The sequence below is a fragment of the Nannospalax galili genome, unplaced genomic scaffold, assembly GCF_000622305.1.
Source record: "Nannospalax galili isolate Female #2095 unplaced genomic scaffold, S.galili_v1.0 scaffold854, whole genome shotgun sequence".
Taxonomy (NCBI): domain Eukaryota; kingdom Metazoa; phylum Chordata; class Mammalia; order Rodentia; family Spalacidae; genus Nannospalax; species Nannospalax galili.
The window spans coordinates 1,546,609-1,566,832 of record NW_008334957.1 but is presented as its reverse complement, the minus strand read 5'-3'; the positions used below and the strand labels follow the sequence as shown (position 1 = coordinate 1,566,832).

At 40.9% G+C, this 20,224-nt stretch overlaps 1 protein-coding gene across 1 annotated transcript in view; it reads left to right on the top strand.

Moving 5' to 3' along the window:
* The first annotated feature begins 5,677 nt into the window (after positions 1-5,677).
* Gucy1a2 (guanylate cyclase 1 soluble subunit alpha 2) overlaps positions 5,678-20,224 on the top strand; it is a 369,084-nt gene continuing 354,537 nt past the window's right edge. Inside the window, exon 1 of the mRNA XM_008829700.1 lies at positions 5,678-6,250. Within this exon, the coding sequence (XP_008827922.1) occupies positions 5,966-6,250 (285 nt within the window). The 5' untranslated portion in view covers positions 5,678-5,965. The remainder of the gene's footprint in view (positions 6,251-20,224) is intronic.

The following is a 20,224-nucleotide window of genomic DNA, read 5'->3' as shown; positions in this document are numbered from 1 at the left end:
TGTATGCATGTGTTGCCTGCATGTAGGTAAGTGCACCCATGTTGTGCAGTGCCCGCAGAGGTCAGAAGAGGCTGTCAGATCCCCTGGGACTGGAGTCACAGACAGTTGTTAGCTGCCATATGGGTGCTGGGATTCGAACCCGGGTCTTCTGTAAGAATGCAACCAGTGTTCTTAACTGCTGAGCCATCTCTCCAGCCCTGATATTTCTTAATATACACTATTCTTAGTGCTCAAAAAGAACCCGAACTTAAATGAAGCATATGGTGAGCTGAAGTTGCAGCTAGAAATAGAAAGGCTAAGGACTGCAGCAGGTTTGGTATTGATTTGAGGCAATGACTTGTAGGGCCTTGTCTCAAGGAGAAGATGGATGCTATTTGTACATGGTTCAGCACAAAGGCACTTAAGATTGTGAGTTGTACCTACCAGAGGTACCAAAATACACTGATTAGTCAACCATCTTTCTTGGTCACTTTAATTTAAATTTGTAGCATAAAAGCAGTTATCCCATTCTTTATCTTTCTGGTATAAATCCTACTATTGACTTTGGTGCTTCATTTGATTCCTGTCCCATTCCTTTGCTTGTTTTAAAGCAGTGAGCACCCTGTCCCTTCAGGATAATTTTATTCTGGACTATAACCATAGAATAGTGAATTAGACTGTCTCTCATTGACCTTTTATATGCACACAAATCAGATGACTCATCTCACTTTGATATTGTCTTTAGTATTTATTTTCACTTAAAATTATGCAAGAATGTAAAATATATTTTCTGTACTCTTTGTTGAGTCTTCCTCTGAAAAAGTATACCGGTCCCCTTTTAGCTTAGTGAGGACTGCTACAAAGCATTGTCTTTGTATGTATATGGCATAGCCAATGCACTCCTGACCTCACGGTGGCTGTGGTTACCTGCACAAGACCTGTACAATACTGGTGCTTCAATACTTCATTATGGAGGAGAGAAGAGCTCATGATGCCCCACCCCTCCCTGAGGAGTTATTGGCAGTTAATGTGGCATGTGAGGAGGGAGGAGTGATGCCACTTTCTTCAGTGATGTAGCTATTGATAAGTTGCTCATATTCCAGTAAATAGGCTTCAATCCATGGGAAAAAAACTAAAAAAAATTAGAAATAAGGAACATATCTCAACATAATAAAGACCATATATAAAGTAATTGTACAGTAAAATGAAATGGTAGACAAATTCATTTTCATTTGAGTAATATGACCATAGAGCTAAAGCTTCAGGTGCAGTGTGTGTGTGTGTGTGTGTGTGTGTGTGTGTGTGTGTGTGTGTGTTATTTTCTAGGTTAGGGATCCAGAAAAACTTGCCCTAGTTAAGAATTTTCCAGCTACTATATTTCATTAGAGAACTTACTTTAATGATACCCATCTAATCCTTGTGAGCTGCCAGATTTATGTACAGATTGACTGTAGGGAGAGATTTCCTGCATCTTTTGATATTAGGAAAGAACTCTGCCTCAGGGAACACTTATGCAGATGTTGCAGGTTTTCCTGCTGGAGACTTAGATGGATGAAAAGAAATTAGGAGAGTTCCGAGCTCTGAATGCAAAGAATTTGGAGAATCAGGACTGATTGTAGTTCTTACTCCAATATGACAAGCATGATTTTCCTTTGCTTCTGTGGGAAGAATGAAAATCAAATTAAATGAATTTATAAATAGCAATGCTATATATGAAGGCAAGGTACAGCCACCATCCTAACTAATGTAGGATGTCTGCTTCTAGAGACTTCTTTCCAAGCACTTGATCTATCAGAATGAGTCCTCAGGTAACCACAACTTTACGGATAAATCAAGTATATTTCTGAATTTTACTTTTCTAGCAGGATAATGAGATTTAAGTTCTTATTTGTGTGTGTGTGTGTGTGTGTGTGTGTGCACATGTATCCTATGGCCCGTCTGTAAGGTTAGAGAACAACTTACAGAATCAATTTTCTCCTTCACCATGTGGGTCCAAGGGATTGAACTCAGAATGTTAGGTTTGGTAGCATGGGCCTTTACCTCCTGAGCTATCTTGCGGGCTTGGATTTAAGGACTTTATTAAAGCATGATACACCAGTGGGGCTAGGTGTGTGGGCATGAATTTTACAGCTTTTTCTCCCTAAAATCAGAGCATAGACTATTCATTTTCAGTAGACTATTCTTTGCCTGAAGTACTTGGACTGTGTTTACTCATGTATAAGTATCTTTTGTAAATGGAGAGTAGGTTATGCTTCTTTTTAAAAATGTTAATTCAAATCTAGAACATAACCCTCTTCATATTGAGAGCTTTTGAACTCTACTCCTTAACAGGAATACAAAGGAAACTCTTGAAAGCCAAGCTGATGGGTGTATTGTCTATATTTAGGCTTCCATTTGTTTATAGTTTAAAAATCAGTGGGAAAATCATGATCAAAGGCAGGGTAATTCATACAAAAAATGGTGAGACTACTTCATCTGGCTCAGTTCTGCTAAGAGTCTTTGATTCAAATGGTTTTCACAAAGAAAAAAAAAAATGTCCCATAGGTTCAGAGTTCTTTCTGCCAATAAACTTTGAGTGTAAACAGGAAGACTTGTGAGCCTCTAACAACTGTTAGAGCAAATGGAACTCATTCTGGAATGATAAGTGGAAAGTTCCAGTTCTAAGGTTAAAGTTTATAATCCACTATGGCTATAGAACTGTTGGGAGGGGGATGAATGGGAATAAAAGATAAAGACACACATTTATGAAAATGCCATAATGAAACCAATTATTTTGCAAACCAACCTAAACAATAATAAAAAATTTAGAGGAGAACTTTTTTTTTTTGAGAAAGGGAACAGTTGTGATTGACTGAAGGAATGGGAAGGGCACATACTATTTAATATTTTTAACAATAGCTTTTAATTGTATAATTTAAAGAATTTCATAATCACAGCATCATTACCAAGGGAGAGAATTAGGAATTGCATAAGCTGTGATTGATACTGAACAGTGATTATTATACCATTTCCCAAATGTTGGAAGAATATAATTAGTTGGAGGAATGCAATTTTCAAAAATATCATCCATTGTCATTCAGAACAAAAGACCGGTGACATTTTTTAGCAGAACTTATGGCTACACCTGAAAAAGAATGAGACAAGATGTCACTCTGTAGCCCAGGCTGGCCTCAGGTTCATGATCCTCCTACTTTAGCTTCCTTAGTAGTGGGATTACAGGTGAGGGCAACCACATTCAGCTTGATAGTTATTCTTTATGATAAAGACTATAATTTTTTCCCTCTTCCAAGATAGTTTCTGAGGCTTGTAGAGGTGTGTGTGTGTGTGTAAGAATGTGTGTGTGTATGTGTATGTGTGTGTGTGTGTGTGTGTGTGTTAAAGATGTCTCAATTGTGGCTGATTGTTCCACTGACACTGACTTTCTACTTTGATCTGTTGTGAGTTTCTCTGCTAACCTTTATCCACTGCATAAAGAAACTTCTCTGGTGCAGTATGAGAACCAGAGGTTGTGAAGGATTGGAGCAAGACAGGGTCTTCTGAACATTACAGGACCGCTTATGAATTCACAGCGGCTCTGGATGCCTGCATGAGACCTACTCAAGATCAAGCCAGTCAACATTCTAGCATAGAGGAGGGAGGGGCTCATAGCTCCCACCCTTAATTGAGCTATTGATGGATGATGGTTTCTGGGAGAGGGAGAGTCAGTGTTCTTTAAGAGTGTGTCTTCCTAGGTAGACCACATTCAACTGGATGGCCTCACAGCCATGAATACATGGGTAGCACAAAGTGGGCTTGGTGGGCTATTTGAAAAAATAAGAGGACACAAAGTTAAGAGGGTCTGAGGAGGTGGATCTGAGAGGAATTAGGGGGAGAGGAGAGGAGAGTGAGTATGTTCAAATACATTCTATGGACTTCTCAAAGAGTTAATAAAATATTATAGTAAGATAATTTTATAGTTGCAAAATGTGTCATTTGTGTCTATATTAATGTATACAAATGCATGTAGGATTAATCAGTGTAGGGGGAACTCAACCAGAGTTAATGCAATCCAAATAATATTAATTAATAATGATACTGCTATTAATAATAATTTTAAAACAGAGTCTCAAATTTCCTTGGGTAGGATAAGAAAGTATGCAGTTGGCAACTTCTTGAGCAGGCTGGGAAGATGCAAATGCATATCTGTGTAGTACATATCTAACACACAGGTATGTATCCTATAAGTATACATTTAAATGGGAGCATGTGAGCATCATCATTTCCTATCCTAATGCCCACTTAAGGTCTGAGAATAAGGAATCTGATTTTCTGAAAGTTTAAAAGGAAACCCCACATGTATTTGTGTGGGTCCTCATATACATCTGGGAAGATTTAGAATTAAAAGAAAATTGGAGCGGGGTACAAAACCGATTTTGAGGTTTTCACTTTGTCTTTAAAATATGCAGTCCATTCAAACCTGGCTGCCTTCACCGGGACCAGGTGTTTTTCTTTTGGAAAACAGAAAGCAAAATGCTTTGATGTCCTTGGAGCTGAAGATGGAGCACTTGAACTTTTCTTCCTGCAGGCAGGGAGGTGGGAAGGTGTTCAAATGCTTTGCTGATCTGGGAAAGGGACTCTTCTATTTCCTCTCCCTTCTTCCCATCTTCTACTCTAACGTCAGATTACTTTTTTTTTTTTTTTTTTTTTTTTTTTTTTTTCAGCTAACACAAGGGCGAGTCTGGTCTTGGGATTTGCAACGTCTTTTTTCCACTCCCTTAGTTTTTGCAGCCAAATGGACACTGATCGTGTACTTGGCTCAAGGAGCCCACTGGGGGCTCCCATAGCGGACATGGGAACCCTAGCCAGGGCTTCTTGGGGCCAGGTCTTAGGAGCAGAGTCTGCACAGGAACTAACCGCATCTTGTGTCCCTGTGGACAAAACGTCTGCAGGTGGCAAGTGGAGCTGTCCAGCACTAGAGCTTCGACAAGCTGGAGCCCTGCGCGTCCTGCTGAGCTCAGGCAAAGCAACAGGGCTGTCTCTGTCCTCCCAGCCCACGCGGCCTCTCCAAAAGCTGGGATGGCAGGTTCACAAGCTGCCCCAGCCTTCCCTTCCCCTGTTCCTGCTGGAACAGTCAGGCTGACCTCTTGCTTCACCTCCCAACTTCCCAAAATAAACTGGGAGGATGAGGGAGGCGTGTGTGTGTGTGTGTGTGTGTGTGTGTGTGTGTGTGTGTAGGGGGAGCCAGAAGGACCCCAGCCCCTCAGGTTGCGCGGTCAGTTTGCTCCAGAGGGAGATCCCATCCCTCACTCCTAGGAACCCTTCTCCCTTCCAGCACCCACAGGGCTTGCTCGCAGCCCACCTGGCTCTCCAGGGGCCGAGGGACAGGACCTTTGGGTCTGGGGACCTTTGGTCCTGTGGGAGCCCGGGACGCGCCTCCTGGTTGTGCGGCACGGTGGCGGCGGGAGAGGGTGCACAGAGGACAGCAACGAAGTGTCCTCCTTGCTCCTGAAACGTGGCGACAGGAGAGGCAGAGACTCCCAATGAGTATGCTGGCGACACGTGATGCCGGCGGAGGGAGCGCTGGGGGCGGGAGGATAAAGGGAGCGGGAGGGAGGCGGGCGGCCAGTGGAGAGGACCGGGGAGCCAGTGGCCAGCGCCAGGCGGAGGAGCCGCAGCCGGGCGAAGCTCCGCGCCCCCATCTCCGCCGACAGGAGCGGGAGCGATGCACCCCGGCTGGCGCTGAGGCTGTGCAGCAGCACAGGCGGCGACGGTGCCCCTCGCAGCCCGGGCCCCACGGTGAGGCGGCGGCGCCCCAAGTTCCCGCCATGAGCAGCCGGCTGGCGGGGCTCCGCGGCCCCGGGGACCCCCGCCCGGCCGAGCGCGATCGCTGCGCCCCGCGGTCCCGACGCGCCTGACGCTGCCCTGCGAGCGCGGGTCCCGCCACCGCCACCGCCACCACCGCCGCCGCAGCCACCACCGCCGCGTCGGCCTCAGCACCGCCAGCAGCATGTCTCGGAGGAAGATTTCCTCCGAGTCCTTCAGCTCCCTGGGCTCCGACTACCTGGAGACCAGCCCCGAGGACGAAGGGGAGTGCCCGCTGTCCAGGCTCTGCTGGAACGGCAGCCGGAGCCCGCCCGGGCCACCCGAACCCAGCGCCGCCGCCGCCCCGGCCCCCGCCGCCTCCGCTGCCGTCGCTGCCGCAGCCGCCGCCGGGGCCAGGAGGGCGCAGCGCCGCCGGAGGGTCAACCTGGACTCGCTGGGCGAGAGCATCAGCCGCCTGACTGCGCCCTCGGTGAGCCGGGGACGAGGGGGTCCGCTTCGGGAGAGGACCGGGATCAGGAAAGTTGGAGCAGGGCGACCGCTGGGGGGCGAGCCGGCCTTACCCGGCTTGGCCTAGGCTTCCTGGTGGCCCCCGGGAGACCCAAGCCTCTGGGCTTAGGTGCCTGGGGTAGGACACCCCACTCCCTCCGGGATCTCCTGGTGCGAGGGCCTTCGCCCAGTCCCAGCCTTGGACCCAACTTCATCGGTGTCCTCCCTGATGGCCCCTTCACACCACCTGTTTTCTTCCCTCAAACTTTCCCAGGAGCTGTGTGCTGCAGCTCCACGTCCAAACCTTTCATTTCTCTCATCCTGCATCCCAAAGGAATCCCAGCCCCTTCCTGGAAGCCCTTCCCTCCTCCCGTTTCCCACACTCTTTTGGTCCTAGCCATGACCTTCTGGGACATCGCTGAATGCCTCAGGCTCCTTGCAGTCTCTTGCTTGCCTTTTCTCATGTCTGAAGGAACTCTGTCAGACACTTTTCTGAGTTGTCTTCTCATGCAGAAACCTGTAATCCTGTATCCTCTTCACCCCCTGTAGCCTTCCTGTTTTTCCATTATTTATTGTGCGTTTATTGAGTTATTGGCTCAACCTTCTTTTTTGGGTAAGCCTGGTTTTCTATGTATGTATGTATTATGTATGTATGTATGTATGTATGTATGTATGTATGTGTGTGTGTATTTATTTATTATTTCCCATCTTGACACTTTTTGTGCCCTCACCTCATCTTCGTCCTTCACTTCCCCTTCCCTACATTCTTCGGTTCTCTCTCTCTCTCTCTCTCTCTCTCTCTCTCTCTCTCTCTCTCCCTTCCTTCCTCCTTTCTCCCCCTCTCTTTCATGCCTTCCTTTTATTAGGACCTTCACAGATATTTGTTGAATGAGTAAATGCCTCCTGAACATCTCCAAACTTGTGCTGATCTCGGGATGTCAGCGCTTCTGGGTGTACCCCAGACTTCCCCAGGCTCCAGGCATCCTTCCAGAGCATGTCTGCCTCCTTCCTGCCTAGGCATTTCATCTTCCCTTGGCTTTTACCTTTCTGCAGGAATGCCAGATCTCTAGTCTAGTCTTTTCCTGTCTATAAACTCTTTTTTGACTGAATTCGCCAAATTGCAGACAGAATCTAAAGGAGATTAAATGTTAAATTCCCATCCATATTTGAGCCTCGCCTGGGTTTTGGAAACCAGGACTTTAACTAGATTTAAACAGTACTGTTATATATTTTTTAATCTGCCCCAGGACTTTTAACTTTTTGAAAGTTCCTTCAATTAATTTGATCATTGGTCTTGCTTGATCACTCCTGTCTCCCTTTTGAAAGTACTCTTCCTCTGATAGTAAGAAGGACCCGCGAAAGAATGGGATGCTGAGAGTGGGTGCTGGGACCAGGCAATACTATGAACATCCCTGTGGCACCTGCACTAATGGCAAATGACTCTTTCATGTAGTAGTGAAACTAGTTTCTGTCTCCTTCCCCTTCTGATATGTTTTCCCCTTTAATAGATCTGTTCACAACTTCTTCTGTTGATAATGTAGAAAGAGACTTTAGGTTAAGTAGACTGCTCTTTGTCACTTTTCTCTGTAAAAATTTCCCGGGGCAGATCATCTTAGGAACCATTTGACACTGCAAATTGTTGAACATAATCGTTTACATGAAGAATGCAGTAGCTGTGTGCCTGCCTCCAACACAGCATTTGTGCAGTGTACCAGCTCTTCAGCACAAGCTTGTATCTGACACAAGCATCTAGCTAAAGATAATGATCAATTTGGGTGGAACTACCTTTAGAATCCTGGAGTTTTCTTTGGGTCTGAGAACCAGAATCCACAAATTTCTAAAGTATGGCTAGTGCCTTGGATAATGGCAATTTAGCTTAGACTGTGTTCAACAACTCACGTGAGGCACAGGAAAAATAAAATGAGAACTCGAGTATTTACTGCCAGAATGAGAGGCAGAACAAAGCTTCTGATGGTTACTTTGCAAGTCAGATTTTAGTGACTGATATGAAAACCATCATTCTTATAGAATAAGAAATCTGAAACTGTGGAAACAAATAACACAGTAGCTTTATGTACTTTACATGCTGTAATGTTTTTTTTTCTTTTGAAAAGGCCTGCCAGGTGGAGGCTGAAAACATATGGTGAACAGAGTGCAACACATCTTCACCCTCAAAAGGCCTCAGGAAAAACCTCACAATTGACATAGTTTCACAGACACAACAGAGAGGTTGCATTTCAATCTGTGATTTATTTCTGTGTGTTCCCCACTTCTTTTATTTGGCAAATAAGATACTGGCTTGAAAAGTTCCACTGGGCTTGTTCTTCTATATTGCCCAAGTTCTAAACTATGAGAATAGTTGGGGCGATGGAATGTGTGTTATCTGTTCTCACTCATGAAAGATGAACAACTGGAACACACACACACACACACACACACACACACACACACACACACACCTAGAATAGCCATTATCAGGCATCTGTAGTTGTTCTGAGTGCTATGAGCTTTCCTGAACTTTATTCTTGAGGAGAAATACACTTGCTATAGGAGTTCCTGCTTGCTCAGTGGTCCTGTTATATGTTCCAATCAGTTGGGATTCAGTCTTTATTCAGAACGACTTCCAAGTAGGAAAATGAAAATGAATTTGATATATACTAGTACATCCCTACACACGATACTAGTTATTTTACCAGAGAATATTCCAAGTTGGGGTTTTGACATTTCAATAGTTATTTCTAGTTGCATGAGGCTAGATGTGAAATTTATAATACTTTATATTGCACAATAATGCAAGTAACCGGGTTGGTAAAATTGTGAAAAAATATTCCAGAACTCAGATTTGACTCTACTTTTCCTTTGAAGAATTAAACACTTGAATATCCCTGGGCACATCTGTCTGGCTCGCTTGCTCCTTCTCATCTCTAAAGTGTTGTACTTAGGTTCTTCCTTGGACCCAGATTCCACTAAGACATAACATCAGACATGTGAAGGAAACATAGGGCATACATTGAGTTTTAAAATTTATGAGAAAAGTAGATTACTTTCTTAAGTAGGGAATCATCAAAATATTCAATTTAATTATTCAAAATATTTGAAGATCTTTTATGTGGAAACTATTGTACAGAGCTCTGGCACTAAAGATGCTGAACAAAACCTTCCCAGCCTTCCTGGAACTTTTTTTCATTTAGTCTTTATTTTAAGGAAACTGAAAAAAAAAGAAAAGAAAAAAGAAAACTGCATTGAGGGGAACCATAAGGGCTCCAAATGCCTTGGTGATATAGGGAACACTTCACTGGTCATCTACTTTGGGTGGTTTTCCTCACTATGTATCTGTGGAGCACAGCCACAATGATCAAAATCATCCTAGAGGCTGGCTGAAGAAATATACATCACTTATAACATTATTTATTTTGAATTAATTGACTACATGGGAACACATATTATGTATGGCTGTTTTTTTTTTTTTTTTTTTTTTTTTTTTTTTACTAATTTCAAGGGTGAATTTAGTAACTCATTTATTTGGATTTTATTTCATCACTCTGACATCAGTTGTGGGGTTGCTCTCAGCCTGTCACCGGTAGACCTGCTCAAGGGTGAGGCTTCTTGCCACAGACCAAGTGCTTGTTGAGTCCTTGCAGGTAGCTTTGTAGATCTCAGGAGCCAAAGACAGCAAAATGTTGGGAAGAAAAGAAACAGAAATGGAAAGAAGCAAATCAGGAGACGAAAGCTCCTGACTGAGGAAATCATCCCTAGAAAGTGAGGACTGAAGAGCAGAGGGGAGCTGGGATCTGAGCAACAGAAAACAAACAGTGTTTCCTTATTTGGGGAAAAGGAAATTATATTAGTAAAAGTCTAGGAAAAAAACAAGAGGAGATAAACAGATGCATTCAGTTTCTCTTGATTCTATGTACAATTCGTTCTCAGACACATGCCAATCCTAAAAACATCTAAAAATACACATTTTGTTTATGAGACAGAATATTTGGAGATTTATGTATATTAACTAAAACTTCAAATTTGAGGCTCAGTTTGACTAAAAATTGAGAAGCAATGGACTACAATCATAAAATGTGATAAAATATATTCTATAATAGTGGTTTCTCTATTATAGAAATTCATTAGATGATTTGAAATCAGAATTTAACCAATGCCTTTCTAAACTTTGTCTCTAATTATTATGTAGATACAACATTATAGGATTTGAGGAGCAAGGTTTTGGTTTCTGTGGGGCTTAGATTTGAATAATCTCTGTTGAACTACAGACTGAGTATGAGACTCTGACAAAGCTACTTTACCTCCTTCGTATCGTTTGTGAACTAAGAATAAAAGCTACCTTGTAGATTTGTTTTGAAAGAGAGGTTTTAGGTATATATGTAGGTATATATATGTGTGTGTGTATATGTATACATATACATGCGTGTATATGTTTTTCTAAACTTCCTGAACTCAGTTTCATGGTGACACCTTTTAACTTCAAGGAAATTTGAATGCCTTGAAAAATGTAAATTTTTTTCTGTTCTTCCTCAATATTACTTTTAATCATATTGTAAAGGTTTATAGACTAGGTTAAGTCTTTATAAAAAAGAGAAGAAGCACTTTATTTTGTTGCAATAGCCAAGCAATCATTTGAAAAATTAAAATAGAGTTTCCTTTTGATCTCCCTAACTATAGATCCTAAGTACAAGCCATACATAATTATTACAGGTTCCAATATTTCTACAAAATGCCTGACTGCTATGTGGCACTTCAGAAAATGCCTTTATGAATCATATAATAACATGAAGACTGCTTTATGTAGTACAATGTATTTCACAAAAATTTAATTAAAATTAGAAAATGTAAAAGAAACTACTTATTCCAATTTTCTGAGAACTTCAAGGATTCCCCATTCATTGCTTTCAAAGTAATCAGTATAGGTATTCAGGGGTGAGGCTTTGAAAGGATGTAGTACAGGCCCAACTTAAAACACGTTTGTTTTGACTGTGTGTCTAGGGCTCTGTTCTTTGGCTGAAAGCTCAGCTGTGAGGCTTTCATTTTAAAGATACACCAGTGCTTCTTGGTTTGTATAGAGGTGATATGGCTGCATATATTCAGTTTTAGTGTATAATTTGGGTACCAAAGATGTATAATTTGGTACCAAAGGGTTCCAAGATGCACTGAAGGGGGACTTAAGTGCTGTTACGCATAGCCTCTCTGCATCATCGTTGCTTTTTGTATTCACGTTAGCTGTTGTTTTGTGGCCTCATGTTTCATTGTATATGAGAGCAAAATAGACCCATTATCTGTAGGCAGTTACATTGTTCATCATAAGTTGCCAAGTAGGTATAATATTCCCTTTGGGAATTTTACACACATCAAGGAAGGGGACTTAAGTGCTGTTACGCATAGCCTCTCTGCATCATCGTTGCTTTTTGTATTCACGTTAGCTGTTGTTCTGTGGCCTCATATTTCATTGTATATGAGAGCAAAATAGACCCATTATCTGTAGGCAGTTACATTGTTCATCATAAGTTACCAAGTAGGTATAATATTCCCTTTGGGAATTTTGCACACATCAAGGAAGAAAAGAAAATTTAAGTGTCATATGCAGGGGGAATATTTGCCAAGTGTATCTGATGACTGTTTGTTTGTTTGTTTGTTTTCTGCAAACCCTTGACATATGAACCAAGGCTTCAACTTAAAATTCAAATTCTAGATCTAAATTCTCTTATCTTTAATACTTTTATGTTTATCTGTTGTTGACTTCAGAAATTAGTACCTAATATATACTCAGTAAAATACTCAGAATAAAGAAATGGATGTTTTTGCTTAATTGTCTAATTATGTTTGTTCACGTTTGATGTTTTTATGGTGGTGCTTCCTTTTATCAAACAAAATATGTAGAGTTTGTGTCTAGACTCAAGTGTACAAACCTGTTTTAATTTTGCTTTCACCTGCTTTTTAAAGCAAAATATCAGAATGAGCTTTTTATTTAAAAAGACATATGGAATAGTGTTCTCTTCTGAGACTCTTTGAATGGTCCGTTTATATTTTAAGAGATTAGGCAAATGTACCAACTCTCCTCCGTTCTGGATTGCTTATGTTTTCTGTACAATTATCTGTCAAAGCAGAGAAATGTTTGTCACCAAGTGGGCTATTGTTACCAAAAATGCACTGCTAGGAGGTGGAAATGACATCATCCTGGTCCTCAAATGTTGCTTCTGAACAGGATCTGGAGATCTAGAATTATGTGCTGTGGGCTTGAACACCTCATGGAATGGAAAGTCCCAGGCTTAGAGTTCTTTGGGAAGCAAAGGAGCTGGAAATACCTCTGAAAGCTGGGTACTGGCTGGGGACTGTTGTGGACAGTTGAGAATGAACATTCTTATAAATAGAATAGTGACAAATTGTTTCCTCAGAAGCTTTATTTGGGACTTAGTAGTGAGAAATTTCTCATTTAAGTTAGTGGTTATCAGACCTCAGTAAACACAACATATAACTGAAGAAAACTGTTGGAGGACAGGTTTCTGCACCTCATCCTCAGAGCGTCTAGTTTGAAAGCTCCAGAGAAGGGCTTGGAAATTTTGAATGAAAATTACAGAGATTGATAACACACATTATATTTGTGGTTGGAGGTGATTGAATCCCATGTCCTGAGAACATTCATTCAAGCTCACTGATCTTTGGACACACAATTTGTAAAGACTGATCTTAGAAGTTTCTCTTTTGAGATGAACACATCCCAGGTAACTATTTCCATGTAGAAACAAGGATAAATGTTGTGAGTAGGAGCCATTCTTACCACATCCAATGTCTGTGTTTGTGGTGGTCAGAGTAATCATTATGTTGGTTTTATGACAAAGGCTTTCGAAGTTTTACCATTTGTAGCTTATTTGGGAACTCTCTAATTTTTCCTGAAGGACATTTTATTATCACCTCTGTAGTTATGTTCAGTAGCTCACATGCTATTGCATTAAATGTCTTGTGACCCCAAAAATCAAAATAAAGGAATATATATTATATATTATATGTATATTAAAAGAGGGTGGGAGAGTGTGGGGATGAGAGGAGGGAAAGGCTGTTGTGAAGGTTGGTTTGAAATGACTAGTGGTACCTATGGAATGAAGTTGACACATTCTTCAAATGTTCCATCTACTAATCATTCTGGGTTACAGAAAGCAAGCATTAGGAATGTCAGATACCAGATATAGGGCAACTCCTCAAACTCTGCCATAATTTCACAAAATAGTAATTGCTGCTAATCTCTATGACTTTAGAAAGCTAGTCTATCATCCACTTCCCAAGCTGAGTAGGGTATAGTTCTTAAATGAAGGATGAGCCAATATTGGGAAAATTTGCATTCGTAGTCAGCTCTAGAGTTGATCTATCACGGAAGGAGGCGTGGGGAAGCCCTGGTGTTACTTTAGTTTCAAGTTCTTGAAATCTGTTGACTTCTTTTCCATCCACACAGCACTGCACTTGTTATGTGTGTAATAAGAACGACCATGTTCAGACAAAGCTCCCGCTCTTTGTTACTTTATACCTATGTGTCTTCATTCACAAACCTTTCTTCCTAGGACTGGCAGAAGTGAATTTTCTATTTTTATACACATGCATACAGATGTGCACACATGTTTTCTGTTGCATTTTTTTCTGAACATTGTTATTTGCATCTCTGCTAAGGACTTACTGTATTATAATGTGGCTTTATTCTAGCTCCTGAAGACAAGAAATATTTTATTTACATATGCCATGCCTAGCACAGGATGTGAATTATAAAATCATTCAATTAATGTTTGTTAGAAGAATGAATAAATGTGAAAACCAATCTTTGTGTAGTCTATTGTATAACTGGTACCAATAAGTAGACTGCAGTGTTTTGTGCTGTTTTAGTTGATTATTTTAATTGTTCTGTGTAGTGCTGCTTCTCAGATACGAACGAGAGTGAGCATAGCTATATTTTGTCAAAAGCTGTAAGAATTTCACAACATTCTCATACCTTGGTTTTATTGCAACTTTATAGTGATCTGTAAATTTTATGCAAATTGCCTCTAATTTTGGTTAGTATGGTTATCTTAAAATGCTTGTAGCTACAACAAGTCTAAAGAGGAGCCTATAATTGTTAACTCATAAGGATTTGTATTTATATATTATCTCTTAAAGAGATGTGTACCTCTATGAGTTATAGACATGATATGTGAACCGTAGTGTTTTATTATTTTTCTCATGTGTAAGTGATTCCCTGTTATCAAACATTCTATTAGACAAAATTAGGTCTGTCTTCCAGCAATCATTGATGAATCATTAATAGCATTGGAGGGATACATCCTTTGGAAAATCATGAAGTTAGAAGTTGTGAATTTAAAGAACGGGGAAGAAAACACACCAGCAGCTAATAAGATCATTCCTATGTGTTTTTTGATGCTACACGACGCTTCAGATAATAAATTCATAGCCCAATTTGAGATAGGTATGAATTAGAGAGGTGCAAAACAGTGATGGAGTTAACTATATGTTAAAAGACCCATATGTTAGATTGAGTTTGAGGCATTTAGAGCAGTCCACTGGAGAGGAGGGCTGTGTCTCAGGAAAGTAAGGAGAGCGAGTGTCAAACATGGAAGACTGGCATAATTCAAAGCATTTCTAGTCTTTCTTTTTAGATCTAAATATGATGCCAGTATTGTTTAGTATATGCTTAGGTCTTATTATTCCATTATTCTGTTTTAGAGTAGCTGATCCCCCCACCTGCTCGATCAGAATTGAGCAACCAGGAAACTGATTATTTTAAACCGATTGCTTCATTAGTATCTATTTTGTGTTTTCAAAGTTAGAGAAAATCCCTGAAAAATATAGGCATGCCTGTTACTTCATTGAATGAGTCATTTATGGTTTCTGATTGTTATAACATAAGGTTCCCTTGGCTTGAACTCTCTTCTTGACTCTAGGAGCACCTCTGTAGGACTTGGGCTAATGGATGCCTATCAAACCAGCTCATACTTTACTGGACAGTGCAGAAGATAATTTCTTATCAGAAAAGGTAGTTTCTGGTGAATGAGGTCTGGTGAATCAAATATTCAAAGTGGGTTATCACATCTGGAGTATGAACACAGAAATGAGCAGACGATAGACAATAGAGTACACATGGTTAAATGCTTTTCAATGTGTTAATGTCTTAAGATGATCTCCAAGATTCTCTTGTGTGTGTCTGTATCTCACCTTTATCCTTGTGAGTCATGTGATTCTGCTGTGGTTGTGGGATGTCGTGATAAGAAAGGGTGATCAATATTAACAGTAACTTTCTTGTACACTGAAGTACTAAGAAACTAAATTGTTCTTGTGTTCAAATGATTTGATATGCATGTCCATGATCTAAAATACATTTTCAGGGGCTAGAGAGTTGACTCATCAGTTAAGAGCACTGGCTCCTTTTGCAGAGGACCTAGGTTCGATTCTCAGCACCCACATGGTGGCTAACATCCGCCCATAACTCCAGTTTCAGGGGATCTGGTGCCTTCTTCTGACCTCTGTGGGCATTGCATGACATGGGCGCCCTTACATACATGTAGGCAATGCACTCAAACACATAAAAAGAAATAAGGAAAATATTTTAAAGTACATTTTCATATTCTATGAGTGAACCTCTTAGGTAAAGAGAAGGTCATGATGAATGAGTTTAAAGTAAATCATTATAAATTTATTTTGTAGGTGTGCATTTATGTGTAGCATGTGCCACATTGCACGTGTAAGGTCAGAAAACTTGCAGGAGTCACTTTTCACCTTCTACCACGTGGGTCCTGGGGACTGAACTCTTGTCAGGTTCGGTAGCAGGTGCCATTGGCCACAGCCCATGCTGAATGGATTAAATTTTTAAAATTTATTTTTATTTTATGAGTGTTTGCCTGCATGTATGTAAATGTGCCATGTGAGTGTAATGCCTATGGTGCCAGAAGAGGGTGTCAGATTCCCTGGACCTGGAGTTACAGATGGTTGTTAGCTGCCATGTAGATGTTGGAATTCGAAATCAGATTTTTTGTATAAGGAGCAGCCAGTGCTCTTAACCGATAAGCCATCTCTCTAGTCCATGAGTGGGTTTGACCAAAAAAAGTTTTGCTACTTTTCAAGTTCTGCATATAATTTAATTACTGTGATTGTCTTGTTTTCCTTGAAAAATCCCTTAGGCCCGTTCGTGTTTTCCTTTTATACAGGCAGTGTGAAGGGCTGATCCTAGAACTCAATAAATGATATATCCTGATTTTGTCCTAATTCAACTTTGGGGAATTAACTTCTCTGTCTATATGTTCCGTCTCTGAAATCATACATAACAACGCTAACTCTCACTCAGGAGTAGATATGCACTAAAATGTGAATGATGAGTTGCAGGTAACTTGTCTACTGTTGCTAACAACTTGGCTGTTCTGCTTTGCTGCCTTCTTGGAGATCAAAGTCTTCATTCAGATTCCCTCACTCACTACATTCAGGAAGAGAGCATATTTGGGGGAAGGTAGACTCCTGTGATTATTGTATCTTTGTACAATTTGGTCTCTGTGAGGCTCAGTTTCACTTAGGAGCCACAAGGGTACAGACCTTGCCTGGACTGCACTGTAGTTGTTACAGTCCCTAAAACAGCTCTGACTAGAGGTAGAATTACAATACATCTTGATTGATGTATTACATCATTTTGAAGAAATCTTAGAACTTGGAAAAGAAAGAGAATAGCTGGAGAATGAAGGTAATGTCCAATTTATAGGCTTATGAACATTAAAATATAGCAAAGAGTACCATAAACTTTGGGATGTACTAAATGATCAATAGGTTTTGGTTCCTTCTTCAGCTTATCAGTTATCTTATAAATATACATATTGGTAATCACACTTCCTGACACCTCCATTTACTTCTGGCTATAATCTTGGTCAAAATATCAATTTGTATAATCTTGTTTAATACTCTTGTGGGAAAGCGTTAAATCAGAAATTGTTTTGGCACTGTTGGGTATATAATATTTCAGGGTTCTGTAGGTCTACTGAGCTTACAAATGATGTTCCTTCTTAGTGATCTTAAATGTGACTCTACTGCTATCTTATTTATTTATTCATTTATCATTCACATTATTTATTCGTATAGCACTTTTTATCATAATAACACTTACCATTGCATTAAGCCATATGCTCTTAATTCTTTCAACCCATGCATGAGGTGGATCACTCAGAAATTTTGTATGGTCATTTTGGATTCAAAATGCATTTTCAAAGCTATAAATACTATCTAAAGCAAATGTTTCTGCTCCTCTTTCTGTCTCTGTCCCTCATCCCATTCTAACCTGGCAAGATGTGGAGAACCTATTGACAAATGCTAAGTGTAAAAAGAGAAGTTGAGCCTGCAGTCAAGATAGTATTAATGAGAGTGCTGACCTATTGAGTCCTTACTATGCCCCAGCAACATACTAAGGGATATGTGTGCTTCATTCATTAAATACAACAGTGGTGCAGGGGTGATGACTTCCCATGGTCCATAAGATATTAAGAGCCTGCATCGCTGACCTGACATTGTGATATTCTTTCTAATTTGCACACATGATTTTACCATATAAAGCTTGACTATGCCAAGAAAGCATCACCTTCCCTCAAGAATTTGTCCTATTCTTCATGTTAGAAATGCTTTCCATCCATACCCCTGCTCACTTGTTCACATGATGATTTAAGTTCAAGGTCACCTCATCAGACAGCAGTCCTTCCCACCCACCATTCTCCCTTACACACCTGTTTCCCTTAGAGCATCCACCTCCCGAAACTGTCCTTTTTATTGCTTGTTTACTAATATATTATCTTCGTTCTCCCTGGTATCACTTAAGAACCACAAGGGTAGGAATTTGCCTGAACTGCTCACTGTAGTTGTTACAGTCCCTAAAACAGCCCTTAGTAGAGGCAGAATTACAATACATCTTTATTGCATCATTTTGAAGGAATCTTAGAACTTGGAAAAGAAAGAATAGCTAGAGGCCGGAGAGATGGATCAGTGGTTAGGAGTGCTTGCTGCCGTGCCAGAGGACCTGGGTTCAGTTTCCAGGACCCACATTTTCTTCTGGACTCTGTGGGAACCTGCACACACGTGGCATATATCCACACAGACACGCAGACACACACAACTAAAAAACAGTCCTTTAAAAATAAAAAAATGAAAAGTTAAAATTAAGTGAGTAGCTTAAGTTCCTTGTGGGTTGAAGGAGAATTAACACATACTATGCAACTGTTATTAACCTAGTATTTGTTGTTTTCACAATACATATATACATATGTATATCATTAATTTTTCAAAATTATTTTGTAAGAAAATTTAATTTAGAGAATTTGAATAACTTTCCTGATTGCAGTTATTTATGCATGGAGATAAAGCGAGAAACTTGGTTTAATTCTAAATTCCTCCCACTGTATTATTTATTTTAAGCCTCAGTGGATGTGGAGGCATGGTGATGCACTGCTCAGTTACCACATTAGGGATGAAGGACTTGCCTTCTAGATGCCAGGACAGCTGATGAGGGAGAAACCTCAGCTGTCAGTTCCCCAAACATAGTATTTGGATTGAAGCTTCTGGCTGGCCAGAGGTCATGCCTTTTCATCCGGACTAGTCACTGTAGGGTATGAAGTCTTGACCTCCCAACTCCGACTGACACAGTTCTACCATCAGAACTCCAGTGTCGTACCAACCGAGGTTTCTGGAGATCCATCACAGCCCAACCTTTCCCTCTGCCCAGTTCTGCACCCTTCTCAGTGATGTCACTGCTGTTGGTACCAAGAGCACTCAATTAATTTTCTGATTGCCAGTCATCTTCTCACAGTGTGCTTCCCAGACACCTAAACTGTGACTGAGTCTGAGGGTACTGATGTCAATAATAAAAGCACAAAGTCCAACACTGGAAACGTAGGATGTGGAAGAAATAGCATAGGCTTGGATTTAGGGTTTTGAATTTGGATAAAAAAATTATTAGCTCTAGACTGAGTTCTTTAAGGAGTTCCCAATACTGAGTTGCCCTAGTTTGTTTCTTCATTGCTGTGACAAAACATTGACCATTACCAACTTGGGGAGGAAAGGATTTATTTATCTTACATCTCCCAGGTAGCAGTTCATCAGGGAGCCCAAGGTAGAAACTCGGCAGGAACCTGGAGGCAGGAGCTGGAGCACAGGCCATGGGGGAACACTGCTTACTGGCTTGCTCCCTGGCCCCTGCTCAGCCTGTCTTCTTAAGCAACACAGGCCCACCTGCCCAGGGGTGGCACCACCCACAGTGGGCTGGACCCTCCCACATTACTCAACAATCAAGAAGGTGCCCCATGGACATGGCCACAGGCCAGTCCAATGAAGGAAATTACCCAATTGAGGCTCTCTCAACCCATGTATGTCAAGTTGACACTAAAGCTATCCAGCACATTAGTCATCAGCCTTAGCACACTGTTAATCAGCTCAATAAACAGAAAATTGGAGAGTTAAGATTGCAGGTAGGAATAGAGTTCATGGTAGAAGATAGCAATTTTGGAGGGGATAGCCAGTATCAGAAAATTGACAAACTCTGAGTAAAAGAGAGAAAAATAGTGACATCAGAGAGCTAAAGAGGAAGGCACAAACGCAAAAATAAATACAAAAATAAAACATAACCGAATGTTGTGGTTTTGTGTTGATAGAGTGAGCAACGACTGGAAAGTAGGTAGGAACAGATGTGGTAGTAATTGATATTTACAAAGAAATAAAGAAAAACTAAGCATGGTTCTTTCAGACCCACTGTGGATGAAGTACCTTCCGGTCTTAGAAAGTCAATGCCAGTCCTTCGTCTTACACAGAAGCTATTGAGTGAGACATAAAGAGGGAACATGTAATGAATAGACAAAAAAAAGTCACACATCTCTGATTCAAGACATTTGGCACTGTAAAGGTGGGGAGACGGAAGGAGATGGAGGGAGAGAGGGGGATGGGGGAGGGGGAGAGG